At 40.2% G+C, this 23961-nt stretch overlaps 1 protein-coding gene across 5 annotated transcripts in view; it reads left to right on the top strand.

Annotated features, from left to right (window-relative positions):
• Nucleotides 1-23961, top strand: part of shtn1 (shootin 1) — a 35032-nt gene that overhangs the window by 9159 nt on the left and 1912 nt on the right. For 4 of the 5 annotated variants that reach the window (XM_039621519.1, XM_039621521.1, XM_039621520.1 and 1 more), the window contains 12 exons: nt 1494-1588; nt 6843-7011; nt 9724-9821; nt 13158-13239; nt 14025-14119; nt 14201-14347; nt 15985-16138; nt 16382-16496; nt 17630-17712; nt 20290-20393; nt 22390-22440; nt 22787-22904. In XM_039621519.1, coding sequence (XP_039477453.1) covers nt 1494-1588; nt 6843-7011; nt 9724-9821; nt 13158-13239; nt 14025-14119; nt 14201-14347; nt 15985-16138; nt 16382-16496; nt 17630-17712; nt 20290-20393; nt 22390-22440; nt 22787-22897 — 1304 coding nt within the window. In that variant the 3' untranslated portion in view covers nt 22898-22904. The remainder of the gene's footprint in view (nt 1-1493; nt 1589-6842; nt 7012-9723; nt 9822-13157; nt 13240-14024; nt 14120-14200; nt 14348-15984; nt 16139-16381; nt 16497-17629; nt 17713-20289; nt 20394-22389; nt 22441-22786; nt 22905-23961) is intronic. The other variant, XM_039621518.1, reaches the window with a different exon arrangement.

Genomic DNA, 23961 nt, shown 5'->3' with positions numbered 1-23961 from the left:
GGAAGCTTTGAACACACAACAAACGTGACAAAAGACAGACGCCCAGCAGGTTTCATGTAAAACCTTAAAAGTAAGACTAAAATATATACAGTGTGGGACACAAAGTAAAAGTCTCGTTTTGGGGGGTTGACACATTTCCTGTAATCATCCCTGCTGTGGCCAGCAGCAGGCAGCTTCTGCCAACTAAAGCTCCCACAGACCCTCCTGACTCTACATCCAGGTAACTGTCGACATGTTTACATTATTCAGAGCTCAATTATATTTGTAGGGACGAAAACTTGAAAAGTCAAAGGAAAAAAGTAAGTGTGCTGAGATAGTTTTTATTGTTTCTGGCTTGTTTTAAAGACTTTGTCTCACAGATGTAACAAACCAGACATGATCAGAAAACAGAACAGAAATAGAAGAAGAATAAAACGCCAGCAATGGTAGCATTACTGCTATTATTACATAGAAGCAGTAATAATATAATGGTTTCAAAGTGTGCAGTTAAAGCTTTCCCACGCTCCTCTCTGCTGTGTGAGCTCCTGTTTTCTCCACCAAACGTGGCCTGTGTGGATCTTTACATGAGTCGGGACCAGAACGCAGTTAGCGGTAAATGTGTTGGTCATGTATTTCCTTTACCATTGTCATAGGTAATATCAATTAAAAATCACTTCTTGTCACATTGCAGAATAAAAATGTTCCCACGCAGGCTGAAGTGTAGCATCACACTTCATGACTCCTAAAGAGAAGCTCATGTCCACCCTTGAAATACTTGCACAACACTCGCCTTTATTAATACTCTTGCTCTTTATCCTTTTCCTCGTCTATTCAATCAGACACGGATGAAGAAAATAAAAAGCTGGGTAAATAATCTGAATATCAGCTCATAAATAAATATGTAGTTCAGTGTAAAGTCTCGTTCTAATGATGCACACAGGTCATTCACTGCTGAGGTGACTGAGTGTTACGGCGCTCTCGTCAGCTGCAGGAATGCATCGTCTTTTAGAAAATCCTAATTATTTTCTTTGTTTCCATCGTGACCTTTTGTTCACGAGTTGATGTTTAAAGTTCTTATTCACATGAATACAGCCTTTCATATTTCATCAGTCAATACTAATGACTCGTTTGTAAAATTAACACATATGATTTGTTTAAACACTGATTTATGTTTTTTAATAACCTGTTGTCCTAATAACCGAGTCGTTGTGAGGTGCTGGAGACAGCAACGCCCAGAAAATATTTAGAACTATTAATATATTTGAGAGTCATAGTATTTAATACATACACTAACTCTAACATAAAAAACTGAGGGTGAGATTTTAAAACAGAGCAACAGAGAATTTAACAACCACGTGTAACACTGAAAAATATTAGTCATGAAGTTCCCTCACATCAGTGTTGTAGGATATGATGTTTGTCATATTTTACTATTTTTATTTGTTCTGTAACATGATGTTGAAAAAGCCGTTTCCCCTCTTTCCTTTCATCTTGTCTTTTTTTGTGTTTTCTAGTCTCTCAGATGGTCATTGAAGAGGTCAGCGCCATCCAGGAGAACCTGGAGATTGAGCGAATGTGCAGAGAAAGTGCTGAAGCGCTGGCCTCCAAGGTACAGGTCACCTTTAGTTAAATCAGGTCTCAACTAGCAGTCTGTGTCTTTCTAATGTCCTATACGCGCTCAGATTCAGTTTCACATTTACTAAAACTGTGTCATTAAAATGTAACAAGAGAAGAATAAAGTAATAACATAATGTAATAATGATGTGTTGATTTAGAACCAGCTTGCCTAAGTAAATGTTAAAGAGTCCAGTCAGTCATTTGTGATGACATTATCTGAGCGCAGGGTTACAATCACAGCGCTCTCTGGTCCTCTGGCGCCGCTGCTGTCCCCACGGCTCTGTGTAGAAAATTGCGTTGGATTCTTCTGATTCACAGCACAATTTTTGGAGTCCTTGCCAAAATGCGAGTTGTGATTGAAAGTGGGGGAGCCTGGCACATAGTGATTTTGCAGCCCACTGGTGCTGAACTTATCACAGTAATCATTTCTCATTCAATTTCTGCACAAAAGCCCTCATAGTCCACCTGGTTGGACGTGAGTGTGGACAGTTGGAGACTGAGGAAGAATTACGGTGAAGGTTTTCATCAGAGTAGGTCATCTGCTAATCGGGAGGTTGGTGGTTCGATCCCTGGCTGCTCCCCAAATATCCTTGGGCAAGGATAACCCCGAGTTTCATCCATGGGAGTGTGACTGTGTGTGAACGCTGGATAAAAAGCACTTAAGCACAGAAAAGGCGCTCGTATAAATGAGTGTGAATGGGTGACTGCTGCGCTTTGAGTGCTTCAGGAGAAGAATCGGTCCATTTACACACTGATCATCTGCTGACATTATCACTTACTCATTTGTTCACTTAATTACTTAATTGTGTCTCTATGTTTAAAAGGTTTTTAAACCTCTAAACCAGCAAATAACAAATGAAATTATTACTAGTATTATTTTAAGTATTAAAATATTTGATGTTAATGTTACATCAGGTCTATATGTTTATACCAAAGGAGTTTTACTGCACTGAGCAGTAGACAAATATTCTTCTATTGATCATAGAAATCTTATGTTTCAGCAGTGGCCATGAAACATATCTGACTCATGTTTCCTGACCCCCGCGTGCACAGCTACAGTGTCACAGACAGAACTTCTTCCACACAGTGGAGTCCTGCTCGCCTCCTCATGAGTAGCTCAGGGTGGCAAAGATATGCTGGATGATATTTTCCCACCTCAGATGATCAACAGTTCCTATGATTAAGGATCAGCTCGCTCTTCTGTCAGGACTGTTTTGATGTTTCATCTGCTGTAACAGGCCAGCTCTGCCTCCCTGCTAAATCTTTACCAAAGATGACATCAGCACCCCCCACAGGAAGCTCCGGACGCGCCCTACGCCCCCTAAACTCATCTATGCAACTATTGAATTTTTGCATTAGTCAAAGATTCAATAAAAGTTCAGAATCTTCCGTCCGTCTTTACGTTGACTGGAGCGTCTTCTTTTATACTGACTTTAACAGTCCAGCTTCAGTCAAGAATCAACCTCTGACACCTTCTTTTGTTTCCTTAGTTATAAAGTCAACAGTATTGAGATAACATACGACAACATTAGAATATTATAACAAAAGTACCTCTGTCCTGAATAATTGTCAGGCCTCTGTACGACTGTAGGTAGGTACAAGATGGACAATTTTTTATGCAATTAAATTATAAATTATTACGTAATTTATTAGAAATGTATCTTTACTGTTTTTAAATAGCCTTTTTTCTCCAGATTCATGAAGCGCTGTTGATTGACAGACTTCTATAACTTTACTAGTCACATGAAATAAATCTAATACAGCTGCATTTACCAGCAGTAACCAGCAGTAACCAGCAGTAACCAGTAGTCCAACTTTAGCAAGTTGAGATATTTACAACCATTAAATTGATCAAGTAGGCCGACGTGAACCTCGAGCCCCTCCCAGAGTAGAAAAAGGTCAAGTGAGTATGAGGTAATAGAAGGTGACTGTTAGTGTCTGTTCACATTTTGAGAATACTGCCATGTCTCCACACGAGCTACGAGGCTTAAGAGCAGCTGTGTACGTAGATTTCCACTGCAGTATCTGAAGTAGGTGTTACTCTAAGTAGTCGTGTACGAGCTGCCTTTCTTCCTAATTTACTTTTTAAATTTTGTTTTGTAAAATAAATTTTTCAAAGATGAACAGCATACTTTGGAACCGATGACAGAGAATCAGATGTGACAAACTGTATTTGTCTTGAAATGTCGTCGAGGATTATTTTGAATCCCACTTCCAGCTGACTGAGCACAGAACAGACATCATGTATCAGGCTATGTCCAGTGAAGCAGCTGCCTGCAGGTAGCACTGTGCTATTTCAGGCCTGACAGTTGGAATGAATTATGATTTCCTAAGAATACTGGCTAAAAGGCTGCTTGGTGGCAGTCTAAGTAACTGCTCTCCTTCAGGCTTTATTTGATGTCTTCGCTCTGCTTCACTAACGGTTTCTTTCTTCATATAAAGCAATGTCTATAACCAGACACTCCCTGTGCTGTGGGTGTGGGGGGCAGACGGCAATAGTCCTTGATTAGCTATTTCAAAGAATAAATCCATTTATTAATTATTAACTTACTTATGTTAAAAGCATCACATTTGTTCACCATAAATCCATAAGCAGTGTGAATGGAGTACAGTCTGAGTATGAAACATTACGCTGGCCTTTCAGCAGCAATACTCCAAAGTCACAGTTCCTGTGCACACTGTGAAGGTGTTAACGTGGGTTTATTACTCATTTGCATTTAAATCAGACCTGGAACACACCAGGACGGCAAGTTAAACTCTATGTTAATTTCTGTGTCCCCAATGATGGTAATTTTGCACAACAAATATCTCCAAGGCTGCTCTGAAAGAAGTTTAGAGCAATTCTTTAACTCGTCAACATTTTGATTTAAAAGAAGCTGGAGGGGGTTAGCAATTTACAACCAGTCAGAGGAGAATGTGGTTTTGATGCTTAATGTTTTTGTGTTGCTGTATGATCAAGGTAAGATGAAAGGCTGTGACTTTGTAATGGTGACCTCCAACGAGAGCGCTAGCCGACTGTTATGTCAGCCTCGATTCATCTAAGTATGTAATTTTAGATGTACATCTTTCACCAATTGTAGATTATTATCAGAAGAATGTGATTCCATGTTATGTATTGTTGATTGCATTTCAGAAAAAACGATGTCGTCTGAAGGGTGTCATCAAAAGATGGAATTGCTGCAATCCGCTCTCACCGGGATGCCATTAATAAATGCTTCTTTCATGGCTCCTGTTTTCTATTTCCTTTACTTTTTTTCTTCTCTTTAGGGACTTTTCTTCCTCCAGATGACATCAAGAAGCGTGCATAAGAGGCATCTGTCTCACTGCCATGGCTTTCATTCATGCTTTACTTACCAGTGGTCTCCTTAATTAGATAGATAGATCGATCAAACACTAATCAAACACTAAATGTTTATACGTGTTAGAAGCAATAATCGATATCACAGAAATGTAAATACACGTCACCACAAACGTGGTTTTACAGGATCTAAGAGGAGAGAGACTTGCTGCCTTTCTGTTTGCACAACTCTAATGATGGCTTTTTCCACACCTTGCATACATCCTGCCATTATGCCTGATTGCAGGTCCAAAGAAAAGAGGAAATCAGAGCATCTGATCTGCCCTGTTTTTCCACTCAGCTGCCTCGTTTCTTTAAATGTTGTGGCTAACTAGAACACATACATGCACAGATCTGGGAAACGATGAAAGCTCTTTCAGTTTATGTTGGATGCCATCTTTCACAGAGCATATCCTGAAAATCCTATAAGCAGTTTTTTCTGTTGCAGCATCACATCGTCTTGTAATGCGTTGTGGTAAAAGTGCTCAGCCTGAACAGCTTTAGCTGTTTTTAACCAAAACATTTGCAAAGGACTTCATTTCAAAGATTTTAATGTTAGTGGGGTAACAACAGGTGTGTACAGAAGTAATAATAGGGAAGTAGTATTATCAAAGTAGCTACCAAAATAAGTAATGATCTTTTATCAACAGTAGTTACAGCTGAATAATATTACATTGGAATTCATGTAAGTGGGTAATAACAGCTTTGTAATATTGTTTCTACTTTGTTACCCCAATATTATTAATAAGCTGTGTCACCTGTCCAAAGAAATCTAAATTCTAAATAAAGTATGATGCTGCATTTCAGTAGAGAAGCACACACTCCTGCAGGAATGATTATAATGGAGTGTTAAAATATTAACAGCTAAAATGAATTGTTATTCCTACTACAGTAGTAGTACTGCCATGTTGTACTGCAGTTCTGTGAGTGGACTGTCCGAGTTGTGTTGTGTAGCTCTGCACAAGCTTATGTTCATTAGATGTTGGTGGTCTACAGTCTACTGTCTACCTTGTATAAAAATCCATGAATGCTTTGTTACCAGGACAGTTTACTTCAGCTAGGACATACAGTACATTAGAAGATATTGTTTTAATAGCAGTATCAGTACTTTGGTGAAAACAAGCAAAATATGATTTTAGCTTCACTTCGTTTCCTGGAAAATGAATTTGCCACAGATTATGTGAAACAATGAAGACGTGATTAAAGTGCAAATGTTCAAAGCATTGCTACACTTTAGCATCAACTGTTGCATTTATGGTCTCTCTGTGGAACTTGGTAATCCTTGAAAATGTGTTCTTGAGTTGGTTCGATTTTTCTTAACTAAGAGAAGAATTTTGCTCTAATCTATTTGAGCTGCCTCCTGTGGTCTCAGATGTTTTGCTGTTGCTGAGTTTGGCACTGCATTCCTTCTTTTTCAGAATGCCTGCAGATCTGTGTTTGAGCCCAGCCATGGCCTACTTTCATTACATTGAAAAGCCATGAAACAGCTTGTCAGTCAGTCCAGTTACTCTTGAGAAAACATGAAACGATGTATTCAGATGACTGTATTTCCTAAATATAATAATATATTCCTAAATATTCAATGCAATACTTTTGTTAACACCCCCGAATTAATGCTAAAAGTCCACTTTGCTAGTGTGCAAGGGCACAATTACCAAAAAAATGTACTTCTGTCCAAAAACTTATGGACTTGACTGCAGGTGTGTTGAACTTCAGTTGGTGTCTTTATTGGTTTATGCTTGTGAGAAACCCAGATGACATGTTGGTAGATGTTTGCACACTTTGCATAGAAAGTGTTGGTGCCAGTGTCATTTTATTCATTTGGTCAAATAAACCATGAATGCTGCTTTATAACACACACTTATTCTGACAGTACATTACATTTCCTTTGTTTGCCTGAATGCTACAGCTGGACAGGCAGAACCGCTCTCTGAAGAGGAAGAGTATGATGTTGCTGTCTCACATCAGCCCTGAGACCATTGCAGATATCGACCTTAATGATGAAGCAGAAGAGAGTGAGGACCTGCATGCATCGAGCCAAGACTGCCTCTCTCCTCAGTGCTGCACCTCCATCTCAGGTACTGGCTCCTCCTGCCATATAATGTAAAGCATACACTGTATACTACACACTGTACTGACAGACCTCACCTACAGCATTCATTCATTCACCAAAGAGTATTTGAACACAAGAATGTATTCACTGGTCACAAGGAGAGCTGTGAAAGCACTTGTGCATTGGTACATTTACTCTTTAACCATCTGCTGGCAGTGATAAGTTACTGCATTTCTGCTTGTCCTGGTTACACATCAGTGAGAGAAACTCTGGGTTAGAAGATGGATAAATGAAGAAGGGAAAGTACTACTGAGGTGAAATCTAGTTTGGAAATGGATCCATGAGCTTTGTGTTTGACACTTCATTTTACAAGGACTTTACTCAAAGTCTGCACATGGCACATGATTTACACTTTGAGTTTCTCACATATTTGAATTAGTGGAAGTCAAATTATCTGGATTCTAGAAGTCTGTAATGTTTTGGTCTGGTCGGTGTGTTTATGGAGCGGACCCAAAAGCAGACACGGGAGCACGGCAGACGAAGAGTAACGAAGGGCGAGCCATTTTATTGGACTGAATACCAAAAAACAAAAACACAAAGCGAAACAAGAGACCTGAACTGGGAAAACTAAACAAACTCTGTAAACTGTGGAAGGAGACATGAAACACGTAGCCGGGGAATAATCCTGAGCATGAACAGTTGTAACAAAACACTCTGAAAACAGACGACCCGACACTGAGGACACACAGGAGGGGAAGGAGGGAAGTAGAAACACAGCTGACACAAATGAAGCATGACACCACAGGGGAAACAAAACTAAACACACTGAACATGGAAACACTAGACCTTTCAAAATAAAACAGGAAACATGGAGACGCAGACACAAAAAAGCGACAAACATCAACCAGACTAAAACTCAACTAAGACAAACTAATATACCAGAACTTATCTCATTAGTAATCAGAAATATGAAATAACTCAACTATATCCTTAAAAAGAATAAAACACGATTCTAACATAAGAAGTCAAGAATAGAAAAAATAAACTCAAGATGCTGGGTCTCAGACCCCGACAGGTTTAAGCCAGTCCCTCGGTCCATCACAGTGTGATTTTTAGCTTCATCAAAAATTCAATTTACAGATGACATTAAGAGTATAACGTACACACCCTTAAAATAAAAAATATTCGGTGTGTTGCACACATGTGCATAAAATAATTGGCAGCTCCAGTTGTCCTGAGAGTTTTCAGCTGTCTGAAGTTCAGCACTGCAGATTTATTTTTGCTTCTCCTCCAGCTGCCTCTGGCTAACGTCACGGTCAGTTCCTTTAGTCAAACAGTAATTATACCTCGGGTGATAATGGATTTATACTCAATGATGCTTTTCCATTCATGACGTGGCATTAAAAGGGACAGATAATCATGTCATTTGCAAATAATATGCTGTGATACAGGCAATACTGAAATAAGTTGACTTTTGCAAAGATTGTGGGCTTATTATCTTGAAAATTCATAATTGCATGTTAATGGACAGCTAGTCAAAGCAGCTACTGTGATGAAACACCAGAGATATTTGGCTACAGACTTCTGTAGATCCCAGCCAAACACACCAGTTCTCGTAGGTTCTGAGCTAAGTACATCACACAGATTGTGTTCATCTGTTCAAATCATTTTCAGTATTTCGTTTGAAAATTTTATGACACGAAATCCTCGTTCTACTCACCAGAAGGCAATCCATCTGTCCCTGAAACAGCTTTTGGTGTCAGCAACCTTCTTCTGCTTAAGTACCCTGTTTAAATGTCTTAGACTGTTCCTGCTGTGAGCTGTTTGTATTAACACGTCTTTATTTCAAGATTTATTCCATTTGTCACATTTTTGGACACGTACAGTTCTTAACTAACTTATTAGCACAGCACAGGTTTAAGCCACAGCTGCACTAAATTAAACTAAAACTGTATTTATTTTTATGTTTCTTTAATGGTTAAACTCACCACTAAAGCTCAACATGATCATTTTAATGCTGAAATATGTTATTTGTTGTTGTCCATGAATTTTAAGATTTATTGCTGTACAAAAAGTGGAAAGTGGAAAAAATAAGAAAGCATATATATGTAGATATATATATATATATATATATATATGTACTTATATATAAATAGCAAAAAAGAAGTTTCAGTGGTTAAAACGCTAAAGTCCATGGCACCGACTCAAAGAAGCTTTCTTATTTGACTCATAAATTCCAATAAGTTTTCGTTTCAGAGACAATTTTGACAAAGTTTGAAGTATTTGTGTTTTCTTGTTTGTATGACAGGTGGTCTCATACATTTGTTTGGCACGGTGTATAAACGCAAACTAAAAAACGAGAATGTAACGGCTGTATGAATGAATTACTCTGTTTCAATCATTCTGTATTATCAAAAAGATTAGAAATAAGCCGATCAGTGTTTCAAAGAGGTTTGGCACTACATAATAAATGTTCTTACTTGAAGAAACAAAGACAGGGTGGCTGCTAATAAACAATGAAGAGATCGGTTCTTCCTGAGAATGAGGGGACAGTTACTATCAGCCATTTTATTTAATGCTACAGGTTAGTGACTGGAGAAATGGTGAATTAGTTCATGTAATGTTTCCCAGACTTTGGTGTGAAAAATAGTTACAGTCTCAGTCTCAGAAGGTTAACCCACAGACAGTTGTACAGTCAGTGCACCACAACATTGTTTAACTGTGCTGCTTTTTTTAGTGCTGCAAAATAAGTTGGAAATGACAGTTAAGGAGAAAAATCAAGCACTCTCTGATCTTGAGGCAGTAAGAGAACAACTGAGGGCGACCAAGGAGGAAGTAAGTATTTAATATTTGTTTTTCCCTGTTGTTAATACTTTGAATTGAGATTCCCAGTTCTTACTAGTAAATATGTGCAAAATGTGGCCCTGCATTGTTGTTTCCTAACAATAATAACAGTGACACATGAGCACGGAGGACAGAAAGGGACCCACACTGTGTGTGCAGCTGCACTGTGCATGGCAGAGGTTTGTCATGTGTCAAGTTAAATGTTAGGACTGACCATGTCTGTGGGCTCAAACTGTGGTCATAAATATTTTGTGCTTGTAAATCAAATGCTTCGTTGTGAACCTTTAAACCAAAACTGTTAGGATGCCTGGGTCGTTGACCCAGGGTTTTTGGGTTTATTATATTATTTATAATTTCTAGTCTTTGGTTTCTTTGAGTTCTGTCTTATGGTTTATGTCTCTGTCTTCTCTAGTTGCTCTGTCTCCCCTGTCAGCTGTATCCCCTTGTCTAGTTCGCGTTTCTGTGTATCCTTAGTTGCTATATCCCCATGTCCAGTCAGTGTCTGTGTCTGCCCTGGTCCCATGTCTCTGTTCCCTCTGTTGTAGTGCCTGCCTGTGAGTCTGTGTCTGTAAGTTCAGTCTGTGTTATGTTTCCTGTTTTATTTTGAAGGTCCATGTCTTATGTTGATATATCTGGTTTTGCTTCCTTGTCTCGTTATGCCTGATTTGCCCCAGCTGTGTTTCCCTCCTGTTGCCCATTCCCTGATTGCTCCCTCTGTGTATTTAAGCCCTGTGTTTCTCTGTGTCCGTGTCGCGATCTACCGTTTACTATGCTGTGTGTTTCTGTCTGCTTGCCTGAGTTTATTTTGCACTTTGGAAGTTTGTTACTTTGAGTTCAGCATTAAAGCTGTTTTTGAGTTCACCTTTTTGCCTCCGAGAGTCTGCACTTTGGGTCCTCCTTACCACCACTCCTGCCTGCACACAGCCTTAACCTAACAAAAACATGTGAAAATCTTTTGTTTGTGCATCTATAGATGAGAATTTGTGTTTGTAAAAAATATTTACACAAGTTACAGTTTTGTTTGTTAAGGTCTGCTTACAGGTGCAAACAAAAAACTACATATAAAAATCTGTGCTCTGGTTGCCTGGCTGTGTGTGGATTTCAACTTACAAGTACAAATTTTAACCCAATTTTTCTTCCTTTCAGCTGATTGGTCAATGTCATGTCAATCACAATGAAACAATCCAATCAGAGAACAGATGGATTTAGCTGTTGGAGGGGTGCTTTACAGAGCTTCAGGTCCTGGAAGGATAACTGCCCCTTTACATGCCAGCCTAGCATTTTCCTTCATCACCACGAAGGAAAACAGTCTGTGCGTGTCCGAGTTCGGTGAATATTTTGTCACAGGTTTACGTGCTTTATACAGGGACCTCCCTCCAGAGCCTTTTCAGTGGCTCTGTGGACCTCGAGAAGGAGCAGCGTTGTGGAAATGACACAGTCTTCACTAGTCGGGATAGTTACAAAGCTTTCTTCGTTGTGAATTAGCGATACATGTTTTTATTGAACATTTGAAGATAATACAACATAAACTCCTGTAGAGGACATAAAGTCAGAGAGATACGTGCTTTGAAACGACAAGGAGCAGGCGCATCTAGTACATGCAGAGCTGCAGCAAAAAAACAGCCAGCGCAATATACTTTGGATCCTTCGCTCTTAGTTAACAGTGAACGCGTCCACTGTGAAAGGACCTTCATGCTGCGCACTGTGGCTCACAACAATGGTCCCGGGTCAGCCCTGACTTTGTGTTATAGTGTTATACTAAAGTAGTAATGGTATTTCTAACCACTGATATACCACAACTTTATCCTTTCAACAGCAACCAAAAGTTAGGAGAATTAGCTTCTATGGGACATTCTTATAGAGATTCTCCAGCTTCAAACTGTACTACCCTTCCACAACCTGAAGCTCAGTAAAACACCCCTCCGACAGCCAAGATCTTCAACTCACACTTCCGGCAGAGTTTCAACAGCATTCTGAGGGAGACTGAGGACATTGAGTCCAAATGGACCATGCTCAGCATCTCCATTGCCGAAGCCGCTGCACTGAGCTGTGGCCGCAAGGTAGTTGGTGCCTGTCGTGGTGGTAACCCCGATCCAAATGGTGGACACCAGAGGTGAGAGTAGCCACCAAGCTGAAGAAGGAGTCCTACCAGGCCTGGTTAGCCTGTGAGACTCCGGAGGCAGTTGATATGTACTGACAGTGCTCCACCCACACTATACTGTGTATAGTGTGGGTGGAGTGCTGCTGACTTTGACTGAGAAAATTGTCGGGCGGTGGAAGGAATACTTCGAGGACCTCCTTAATCCCACTGGCACGTCTTCCATGGAGGAAGCAGAGTCTGGGGACGAGGGGGAAACTCACCTATCTCTGGAGGCGAGGTCACTGAAGCAGTTAAACAACTCCTTGGTGGCAGAGCCCTGGGGTGGATGAAGTCCGCCCCGAGTTTCTGAAGGCTCTGGATGTTGTAGGGCTGTCTTGGTTGACGCGCCTCTACAGTGTTGTTTGGAGATCAGGGGCAGTACCTCTAGATTGGCAGACCGAGGTGGTGGTTCCTATCTTTAAGAAAGGGGACCAGAGGGTGTGTTTCAACTACAGGGGAATCACACTCCTCAGCCTCCCTGGGAAAGTCTACTCCAGGGTGCTGGAGAGGAGAGTCTGTCTGTTAGTCGAACCTCGGATACAGGAGGAACAATGCAGTGTTCGTCCTGGCCGCGGAACACTGGATCAGCTCAATATCATCTCAAGGATACTTGAGGGTGCATGGGAGTTTGCCCAACCAGTCTACATGTATTTTGTAGACCTGGAGAAGGCATTCGACCGTGTCCCTCGGGGGATCCTGTGGGAGGTGCTCTGGGAGTATGGGGTGTCTGCTCCATTGCTACGGGCCATTTAATCCTTATACAACCGTTGCAAGAGCTTGGTCCGCATAGCCAGCAATAAGTCAGACTCGTTCCCATGAGCTGCGTTTTTAGGAAAGGTAGCTGTGCATATAAACAATAAGCTTGTAAATATGATAGAAAAGGTTGTCTACCAATCAGATGGTTTGTCCCCGCCCCCTGGTGTATCCCAGTGATGTGTGAATGTTAGATAAAGTGCTTTGGTGTAGATAAGAAGCACTGTATGGATTTGTGTGTGATTGGGTGAATGAGACATGTCGTTGAAGGTGTTTTCAGTGTTCAGCCTGAGTAGACAGGCACTACATAAGTACCAGTCCATTTGCCATTTCCTTATTTTGCCATCTCCAAAGTGGTTATTGTAAAACAGAAATCATGAAACCTGTTTTTATGCTGTGATGTGTCTTTACTCTGTCCCTCGCTGCATTTACAGCTGCTGAAGGAGAAACATGATAATACTGTTCTGATTGCGGAGACACTTCGGCAAAAGAAGCTGCTGGGGAAATATCACAGAGGTTCGAGTGCTGCATTTTAATGTGGTGTTTTTACTGGTTTATTAATATAATGCTAATTATTAATCTACTGGGTACAAAGAGTCAGTGTAGCATAAGTATAATTTGATACAAAGTAAATACAAAAAGTGTCCTGATTAACTGATCGTTGATACACTGACAGGAAAATGTATTCATAAAGCACAGTTAAATACACCTTCTATTGAAAAGTGCTATACACACACACACACACAGGCACACACACACACACACACCCCAATTCGGAAGAAGTTGTGTAAAATCTAAATCTAAAACACTGTGCGGTGATTTGGAAATCTCATAAATCCATATTTAACTTACAAAGTGAGTAACATCAAACTGAGGACATGTCAAAGAAAGGCTGGTTGGTCCCGATTTGTTTACGTTTGCTGATAGGTCAGAAGACCTGGACTCTTAAAAGCCTGGCTGTTGTAATAGCTGCAGTATGTGGTTTAGCGTTGTCTTGCTGAAATGTACAAGGTCTTCATAGAAGACGATATTTGGATGGGAACACATGTGGCTTTAAAACCAATGTGTGAAAGCTGTCACTGCCATGGGCGCTAATGTGTTTGAAAGTTGGATAGAAAGCACTTATGCTTGTGTGAATGAGGCTGAAGTTGTGTAAGTTTCTGTGTTCTGTTTTGAATAAAATGTAGTTTTTATGAGAGTTGCAGATCATATCTGCTGTTTTTATTTACATTTTACACAGTGTCCCAACACTTTGTTGCCCAAAAAAGCACAAATCTCTCCCTGTGGAAATCTTCTTCTAGTGTCTCAGTTAGCTGTGGAGGAATATGAAACTTTACACGACACCTTCAACCTGGAGCGAGATCTGAGGACAGAGGCAGAAAATTATGCCAGAGCTGTGAGTTTTTGTTTGTTTGTTTGTTTGTTTGTACAGTCTTCCATGTTCTTATTCTCCATCCTCTTCATGGTGTTTTCCCAGATGGTGGTCGAGCAAAAGAAGCTGAAGAGACAGAGTCAGATCCTGATGCAGAGCTCCTCACCGAGTCAGGCTCTGCAGGATGCCCTCAGCCAGGTGACCAGACTGACAGAGGAACTGGAGACACAGAGGCTGGAGCACCAGAACCAGGTCTGGTATAGAAGAAGTTTTGTATGTGGCCTGAAATAGTCTTGTTAAAATAATGAATTTCTTGTTTTAAAGAAAGTTCTGAATGTTGAAAATCTGAACTCAGATATACTTATTCACTAAAAACTGTCTTCTCCACACAGATGTGTAAAAGGCAACAAAAAGATGAGTAGCATTACTCACTGCTCCTTGGCTGCACTATTTAAAGCTGGTTGGTCAGATAAAATAACCTCCAGATTAGCAGACATTGTGTGGATCTGATGGAATTTCTCTGTGTTTTGGATGCCAGCCTTTAGTCTTCCTACACTGAAACAGTTCAGCTGTTCTCAGTTAGCCTGCTAGTGCATATCTATGTTTTTATCATGAAAAAACAGAACTTGGATATGTTTCTATTAGTTTCCATCCTGGCTCATTCTGCCAACAATGCAGCGATAACCATGTAATGAACAGGAATGATATTTTGCCACATTTGAAAAACAAGCCAATTAAATATGAATAACAGTATAAAGAATAATAGAAGTTTAAAAATACAAAGTAAATAAAAATAATGCTGTGTATTAATTGCTGTGGTAGTTTGTATTAAAGACTGCAGAATCTAATCTATACCTAAGAACAGACTGTGGTGCCAGTCAGAAATAACTCTTTAATGCTTAAAACAGAAGAAAAGTGTTAGGCAGTGAAGGCAGCGCATCTCTGTAATTTGCTTGGACAATGCTTTTAATTTGTATGCATCCAAACACGACTTATTTAGCTGACTAATTACATAGAGTGGAAATGCCTGGTGAATTATCATGAGCCATGGCAGTACAACCACAGGGCCACGACCTGCCAGATTAATAATTAAAAGCAGCTGAATAGCCTCCTCCTTTCTCCCTCCTCCTCTGGCTCTGATGGAGAACAATTAGAGCTGAGAGGGATCACTGATCTTTTCTGGTTCTGGGGTGGAGGTGAGCCATGCCCTTCATTTGAGGAACAATTAAAACACTGGTTAAGGAACTGGGTTTGTGCAGCAGATGACTGAATGTCAACTGGCAGCTGTCCAATGAGAATTATGAGAAATTAGCAACACGGGAGCTGTAACCGTGATATCCAGCACTATGCTGGCACTTGGTTTATCAGAGTCATCCAGATTCTTTTCTTTGATGGATATTCATTTCATAGATTTGTGTGTATCTATGTGTGTATTTCTTCATTGAGGAGAGAAACAATTTCAGCCGTTGGACTAGTTTGTATTATTATATTATTATCTGTAGCTGTAAATGAAAGCAGGAGAACGAACAGAAAGTCCCAGAATGTAAACACCAGTGACAGTAACGCACAAACAGCAAAGCATTGAAGGCCATGACCTCATGAAGCTAGCTGCCATAACGGCGTATTATCAGAGGAGAGGTGGTTTCTTCAAAGTAAACTTTTTTCAGTTTGTCTGCAGTATTATGCTACAATGTAGCAAATCATTTAAAAAATGAGACCCAAAAATTCATTTTAAAGCCAAACAAACTAATAATATTCTGTCAGTCGACATGTACAATTCTGTCTAAAATGTAACCAAATATGCTACGTGTTTAAGGTTACGCTGATTTTAACTAGTGTGCATATCTTTTGTAGCAAAAATATTTTCTGTGTGCTTGGGCCATCTTCAGATAAAGACGATGGAGGACATGCTGGGGAACAGTGAAACTCAGAGGGAGCTTATGGCATTGAGGCAAACACTGGAGCTCTTGGAGGAGGAGAAGAAGGAGTACAGCAATAAATGCTCCAAGGCTGAACTGGAGGTCAAGGATCTGAGGTTTACAGGTGAGGTCGAACAATATTGGAAGGGGGCATAGTGGAGAATGGAAACAGCACTAACAGTGTCGAGAGCACACTGTGTGTGCGTAGGTTTCAACAGAAGGACACAACTGATTTAAAGTGTGACCTTGAAATTCTCTTCGTGGCTTTTGCCAGCTTGGAAGATTATTAGTTGTTTACTATAATAGTTAAAAATTTCTGTCCTTGGTGATGTGTTGGTACTGTAACTGGATGTGATTGATGGGCCAGTTGAAGAGCTCCAGAAAAAGCTTCAGGCAGCTACCAACCCACCCCCAGCTCCAACACCTCCACCACCACCTCCTCCACCTCCTCCAGCCCTGCCTTCAACCACGAACCCACTCAGGTTTGACCACATACAGTTTACTCTTTACATCATCAATGTGTGAAAGTCTTTGAGTGTGATGGAGTAATTATACAGTAAAATGACTATAGGGAAATAAATTGTTGACTGAGCTGATCACAGCAACCACACAGAGCAGGTAATCCACAGTGTAAAGACAGGAGTGCAGTTGTTGAACATACTGGCAAAGCTCAAAGTGATTTTTAAATGAAGTGAATAACTTGGAGCACAAGCCAGACCAACCATGGGAACTTTCCTCTGCAATGTGTTTGTTGGACTCTTGTGAGGACCTCAGCAAAGAGACATGAACACCCTGTCCAGGATAGGGGCACTGGAGTACACTAATGAGACCCTATTGGCCAGGCTAGGGTCAAGCTAAATTAACTTCAATGAACCATTAAGGTGAGGTAGATAAAGGACTTCAGTAGAATATGTAAGTCTAGAAATGCACTATATAGAGTCCATCCATTGCACTCTTTGGTGCATGACTCTGGTCCCAGAACCAGGTTTCTGGAGAGGTGCTGAACTCATTCCACCTTGGAGTTGGAAACTATACGTGTGTGCCCTAGGATGAAGGTTTCTTCAGTGAACAAGAGGGTTTATTTGATTCGGGGAATTTTAACATTTTAAAGAGCAGAGTCCTTTTTGAAATCTTTGTTGGGCACCACACATGGGCAATGACAGTAAAGCCTGGGGGCTTTGTTTGAGAGGAGTAGCTGGCTTGTTGCTAGCACTGATGAACCATCACCTAAGAGAAAAGTAGTGACTGAAAGAAGATCACAGACACAAACAGTCTAAATAAGCTTCCTCCAAATGACGTTGGCCACTCCTTTGCATTGAAAGGAGCCGTTTCCAGTGATTCTTGCACACCTCTAGGTGAGATGTTTCAAGCATCTCCAGCCGAGCTGACACTGAAGGGTAGTCCCAGGACACACTGGAGGGGTTATAGCTCTCAGCTATCTCAGGAATGCTTTGTTTACCTTGATTTGAAATCACTACCAGGGTGTTTAATATGACCGCTTCTTTCACTCACTTTTAGATTTGAGCAGTACTTTCCCTAAAGTGAACAGTTTCTGGAAACTTTAGTAGCCTAAATAACAACTAACTGAACAATGTATTTGTGTCTTTCCATATAGCACACTGGTGTCACTGATTCGAAAGAGAAGAGGCATCAGAACCGACATCCCGCTGGTGGAACAGGACTCTGCCAAGACACCAGGTACACGTCAAAGACAGTGCTGTACTAACTTGTAATCACTTGTAGTCACCTACTAATCGTAAGGTTGGTCGTTCGATCCCTGTCTGCTCCAGTCTACATGCCAGATATTCTTGGGCAAGATACTAACACCAACTTGCTCTCCGATCCAGTCACGTCTCTGTGTGTTGCTCTCTCGTCCCTTACTTTCTCACTAACTTAAACACAGCTTTATTGGTGGAATGCCAAAACTACACTTACACGTCCTGGAAACTAAACAGCAGGCAGAACACACAGTCGGAGGGTAAGAGAGACTGCGACACAGGACAGACGGTGATGTGGACATAAATACACACAAGGGCAAATGAGGGAACAAGCCACAGGAGGGAACACAGCTGAACGTAATCACACTAACTAGACAGGAGAAGCAGGGCTGAACATGGAACACACAGACTGTCAAACTAAAACAGGAAGTACGAGGAACACACACACACAGAGATGATATGCACAAACCCAGGGAACAGAGGGAGGAGAGGGAGGGGCGAGAAGGTGAGGGGATGACAGAGCTGGAGGAACAAACATGAAGACCAGACAGACCTAACCACGGGAACACTGGTGGAAGGACACAGAGATAAAACAAAGACATGATCACGACCAAATAACAACCTAAACTATAAATACTGCAAAAACTCAAGCTTTAGCAAACTGAACTAGGAAACACAAGATACACAGGGAACATAGTGATGAATAAACAAGACTCCAAAACACAAAACACTGGGTCAATAACCAAGGTACCCTAACACTGAATGGCTTAAGAAAACAAAATAGAGACTTTAGACTGGCCTAGTCACAGTCGTGACCTGAATCCAACTGAGATGCTGTGGCATGACCTTAAAGGTTGTTCATGCTCGAAACGCTCCACTGTGGATGAATGACAACAATTCTGCAAAGATGAGTGGCCCAAAAATCCTCCACTGGTGCTGTAAAAGACTCATTGTCACTTATTACAAATGCTGCATTGCAGTTGTTGCTGCGGTGGCCCAGCACGTTATTAGATTCAGGAGCAATCACTTTTTCCACACAGGGCCGTGGAGGTTTGGGTTTTTCCCTTTAATTATAAACATCTTCATTTAGAAACTGCATTTTGTGTTTACTTGACTAATATTTAATAATACGTTTTCACACCACTGTGTATATGGCCAAAGATCCAGAAAGGCCTTGTTCTGTTTGCTTTATATTTTGATGCATGTCAGTTAGAACGATTATTCTCTTTATCTCCTGATTGCCCTGATTTGGGAAAATCTCTTCTGTTTTTTGTGCGATGCATGTTCATTTTGTATTTCATTCTCTTTGAGACTCTTTGTTTCATGTATTTCAGGAGTTTTGAATTCTGATTTTGCATTTCAGTTTTTTTCCATATTAACCCTTTTTACCACACGTCACTCACACATTAGAAGAACAAACACATATGCCAAATGGTCCATGAGAAATGCAAACTCTAAATCTTCATCATTGGCCTTTTAGGTCAGGAAGTTAAATTCTTTAATTTGTGCAAAGAAATTGAAAGCCTTGACTTGTTGGAGCAGGTAGGACATCTGTGTTGCCTGAATAGGCTTAAACTGTGCCCTCATTTTTTAAAAATAGTTTTTGAATATGTGCTGGCTGAATTGAGCACTGCACACAGGGAATTTGTTGGAATTGCATACAAGGCTGAATAGGTGCAACCCAAGGATCTTCTACTCTGACACCTGAATAATAGTCTCTCTTTGAGTACTGGAGAAAAATATTTTACGATTACTTTAACACAAAATAGTCTTTGTGTGACATTTTAAAGACATCTTAAGTGACAATTGTTCCATTGTGTGTGCCACTGAATGTTTGATGTTAGAAAATTAAATATTCACATTGCTTTGAGAATGGACTCCTTTATTGTAGAATTACACTTTTTGTTGTCCTTTGAAAACTTGAGGATGAAAAATAGTTGAATAGTGTGTGTTTTTACACAGAGAGTCAAAATTGATTCCAGAGTAATTCTGGTACTCTTACACACTACAGATGTCCTGCGTGTACTTTGAATACTTTGAAATTAGCAGCCTCAGTAACAATTATTCATCATTAGCCAAATCAACCTCCACAATTCTCAGTCATGTAGGACAGACTGATATGTGTGCAAAACAAACAAAAAATCATCAATCACTCCTGATTGGCTTTTTAGTGTTTTTAAAAACAACCTGAATGAACTTTATTTCAGTTGCAGAGCTAATTATGACTTTGATGCATTTACACCATGCTAACATGCTTCTAAAAATCATTTAAACTCACGGTGTTCCTAACCTACTGCTGCTAAAATCACTAAATATGATTCAATTCAGTTTTATTTATGTAGCGCCAAATCACAACAACAGTTGCCTCAAGGTGCTTTATAGTGAACAATCTATGCAGGTGTTTTTGCCTCTGTCCTCAGGTCTTGCTCCAGGTTCAAGGTGTTTTGCATTTCTCCACAGCTGAGACATTATAAAAACATTGTGTGTGTGTGTGTGTGTGTGTGTGTGTGTGTGTGTGTGTGTGTGTGTGTGTGTGTGTGTGGTCACTCACTGCCAGAAGTGGATGTCAGGCAGCAGGCAGTGGAGGAAATGATGCAAAGGATTAAGAAAGGTGTTCAGCTTCGACCTGTGAACCAGTCACCTAACAGGACCAGGAAACAGGTAACCTAACCCTGACGTGGTCCATGATTTGCTGTGTTTTTGATTTTTAAAGCCAAAGTCAAAGTCAAATTTATTTATATAGCACATTTAAAACAACAACCATTGACCAAGGTCCTGTACAATTAAGATAATTAATTAAAAGAAATAAAAACATAATGAGACATGATAAGAGTTAAGAAAAAGAATCTTAAAATTAGAAGATTTGAGTGAGAAATAAGATAAATAAAAGTAATAAATCACATTCACTCTGATTTAAAAGCCATGGAATAAAAGTGTTTTTTCAGACGGGTTTAAAAGTGTCCAGTGTTGGGGAGGTCCTGATGTTCATTCCACAGTTTAGGAGCAGTCACAGCAAAGGCCCGATCTCCTCTGTGCTTTAATCTGGACCTCAGGACAACCAGCAGCATTTGATCCGCAGACCTCAGTGGAGGAGTGTACTAATGTAACAGATCAGAAAGATATGAGGGTGCCAGTTGATGGATGCTTTTAACCTCCATTTTCTTGGTATCATCCATCCATTCGCTTATCCTTTTCAGGGTCGTGGGGGGCGCTGGAGCCTATCCCAGCTGTCATAGGGCGAGAGGCGGGGTACACCCTGGACAGGTCGCACAATGTGCGTACACTGTCACAGGACTAACACACAGGGACAGACAACCATTCACAGTCACATTCACATTATGGCAATTTTAGTTTTTTCAATTAACCTATCCCCACTAACTGCATGTCTTTGGTGATGGTGGAATTGAACTCAGGACCTTCTTGCTGTGCGGCAACAGTGCTAACCACCGTGCCACCGTGCTGCCCATTTTCTTGGTATTAGATCCCAATAGTATTTGGTAATACTGCAGCACTGTGTTGGCGGTGTTTTTCAACAATGAAACACTGTTTCTTATCAGTTCTTGTGTTGACTGCAATTTCCTGAAGCCTTCTGTAATTTGTGGTAATTATTAGCTCGTGCATAACTATGTAACAAGGTTGCTTCTGCTGTGAGATTCACTTTTTCCTTCCATACTGTCAGACCAAAGTTTTACCCTCAGATTTCTTTGCATACAGCATGATGACATGATCCACTCTACCAACAGAACAGCCACAGAACTACTAGAACTACTGTTTAAGATCACAAGTTAGAAAACAGAGAGACGTGATTGTAAAGTGGGTTATAAAAGATGTATAATAAACTTGGTGTGGAGTTGACACTAAGGTCTTTTACATAGAAAAAAGGATCCGCAAAGACTTGATGATACTGTTTCATGATGGAGCCATGTTGAGATTAATGCTGCGTCGTTTGAGGAGTTAAACTGAGTTTATAATGTCAGCAGCTGACACACAAATGTGACCTCTGTGTCACTGAAAACTGGTCAACTTTTTATTTGGACAAACGAAAGAGTGGCGCCCACACAGACATTTCACCAAGCTAAAGACAGAATATACAGGACACGGGAACATGAAAGGGGAGCACGGTGGACATACGGCTGGAAGGATGATGGACACATGTGAATGTGGCAGAAAACAACTTCTCATCTTTGCTAAAATTGCCAAACTGCACCGCTGGCTGCAGGCGTCCGCTGTTCTCAGACCTCACTGAGATTTTGTACATTGAGCATATATTGTTCAGGGCTCTCAAACCCATCAGTGTGGGGAATTATCTAAGAGCGTGTTGTTTTGATAAAACATGACATATGGCGAAGACTTCTTTTAGTCTGCTTGTTCCTCCGCCTCAACAGCTCAGCCAAATTAGATAGCATTAGGACCTGCTCTACAAGGTAATTATAAATAATGAGGATGGGAAAATTGACGTGACTCAAAATGATTGTGTGTTGACATATTTGCTTCTTGTAGAAAGCATACTTCCTTGTGCTTGCCTACAGTGTCTCGTCTTTGTGGTAAGAGGTGCAGTTTAGCCTCTAAGTGCTGAATGAGGAAAAATAAGTATAATGTGTCAGACTGCTGTTTATTTACCAAACCCATCTTTTTCCTCCTATTTTCCTTTTATCAGATGGAGAAGCTGCCCTCTAATTCTGCTATTCAGGAACTTAAAGGAATCATGGTAATGGGGCTTTAAAACAATCAAACGTCCTCACAAGCCATATTTTACTAGTTGAACTTTCACTGTGTTTTCACATCTGAAATTACTTGTTTGTTTTTCATGTCATACAAAGTTGTGCTCAGAATACAATTTAACATGAAAATACACTAAAGTCAGAGATTAGAGTACCAGTGCCACATTTAAAGAGGCTACTTACATGCTAAAAATACAACATGAAGACTAGAAGAAATCCTAATTATACTTCCACTGTAGATAATGTTAACAAGACGCAGATACGTGTTTGTAATGCAGCTGCTTCTTTTCTTTGTCCTGATCTGTATTACTGTGTTTGGTTTGAACTGACCAGGAGAATTTTAACAGAACTGTACAACAACCAAAGGCAGCGTCTCCGACAACAACCCGAGACGACGAGCTGCAGAGGATTCTGCTGAGGCGGCGGGACGCGCTGGACGCCTAACACAAAGGTGGGACGCTGGACGTGATCGATACTGATAAGTCATTTATCTGGATGACTCGTCTCTCCACTCAGTTTGTTTTGAGCAGATCACCAAGAGCCTCGTTAGCTAAAAGAGGACAATAGACTGAAGTAGTGCTGGGCGATATGGAAAAAATATTTATCACGATATGAATTATTTTATATCACGATAACGATATATATCACGATATACCACCTGACCTGTGGCCATCTGGAAAGTATGCAGTCTGTAAACAGCGAGTGGAGAGGGTGCAGTCTTTGTTTTGAGTTACCGTAAAGTATGTCACAAATCCGGGTGCACGTAAAGCAGCACCATGTCGCAAAACCACAAGATGGAGTTTCTTTGCGAAAAATATAATTTTTTTATACTTTATTTTCTCTTGCATCAAGTTAAGAGTATGTATAGTGAGAAGACAACACTAATATATTTGCCACAGGCTATTTAACCCTTTAAGACCTACCATAGAACCAAGTCCGCCAGAGCTTATCTTTACATTTTACATGCTGTGGAGCCATTTGTGGGAGCATTTCAAGTTGCTATACATCAATACAACCGTTACAGCCCAAATTTTAATAATATGTATGCATTAAGTCCATAGTAACTACATAAATTGCAAAAAAGTGCAATAAACTACAAAAAAAATTGAAAATCGTTTTTGTTTTGTTTTTTACATATGAGGCTTATCCCTCAAAACTGTAAATACAAAAAAGTTGCACAAAATAGTTTCCAACCACGAGAAATTTATTTTGAGTGTCTTCATAGTTTTATTTTTGAGATACACTAATTTTTATATACTACAGGAAAAATGAAAATAAATAAATGCAAATTTGCAAAAACACAGCATGTGCATCAAAATAAACTATTTACAACAGTGTAATTTGACTTCTAAGCCTCCCAGAAACTATACAGAAAAGCATAAAGTCAAACATGACTTTTAAAAACACCAACATAGGTTTTGAAGCTAAAAAACTACATTTTCCGCGACAATGACGTCACTTCCGGTTTCGGACAGGTAATGGCGGACATGCGATAGTTGCGCTGACTT

This window comes from Oreochromis aureus, linkage group 13 (genome assembly GCF_013358895.1).
Source record: "Oreochromis aureus strain Israel breed Guangdong linkage group 13, ZZ_aureus, whole genome shotgun sequence".
NCBI classification, from domain to species: Eukaryota; Metazoa; Chordata; class Actinopteri; order Cichliformes; family Cichlidae; genus Oreochromis; species Oreochromis aureus.
Note: the sequence above shows the minus strand (reverse complement) of the source record. Positions and strands in the feature narration are given on the sequence as shown.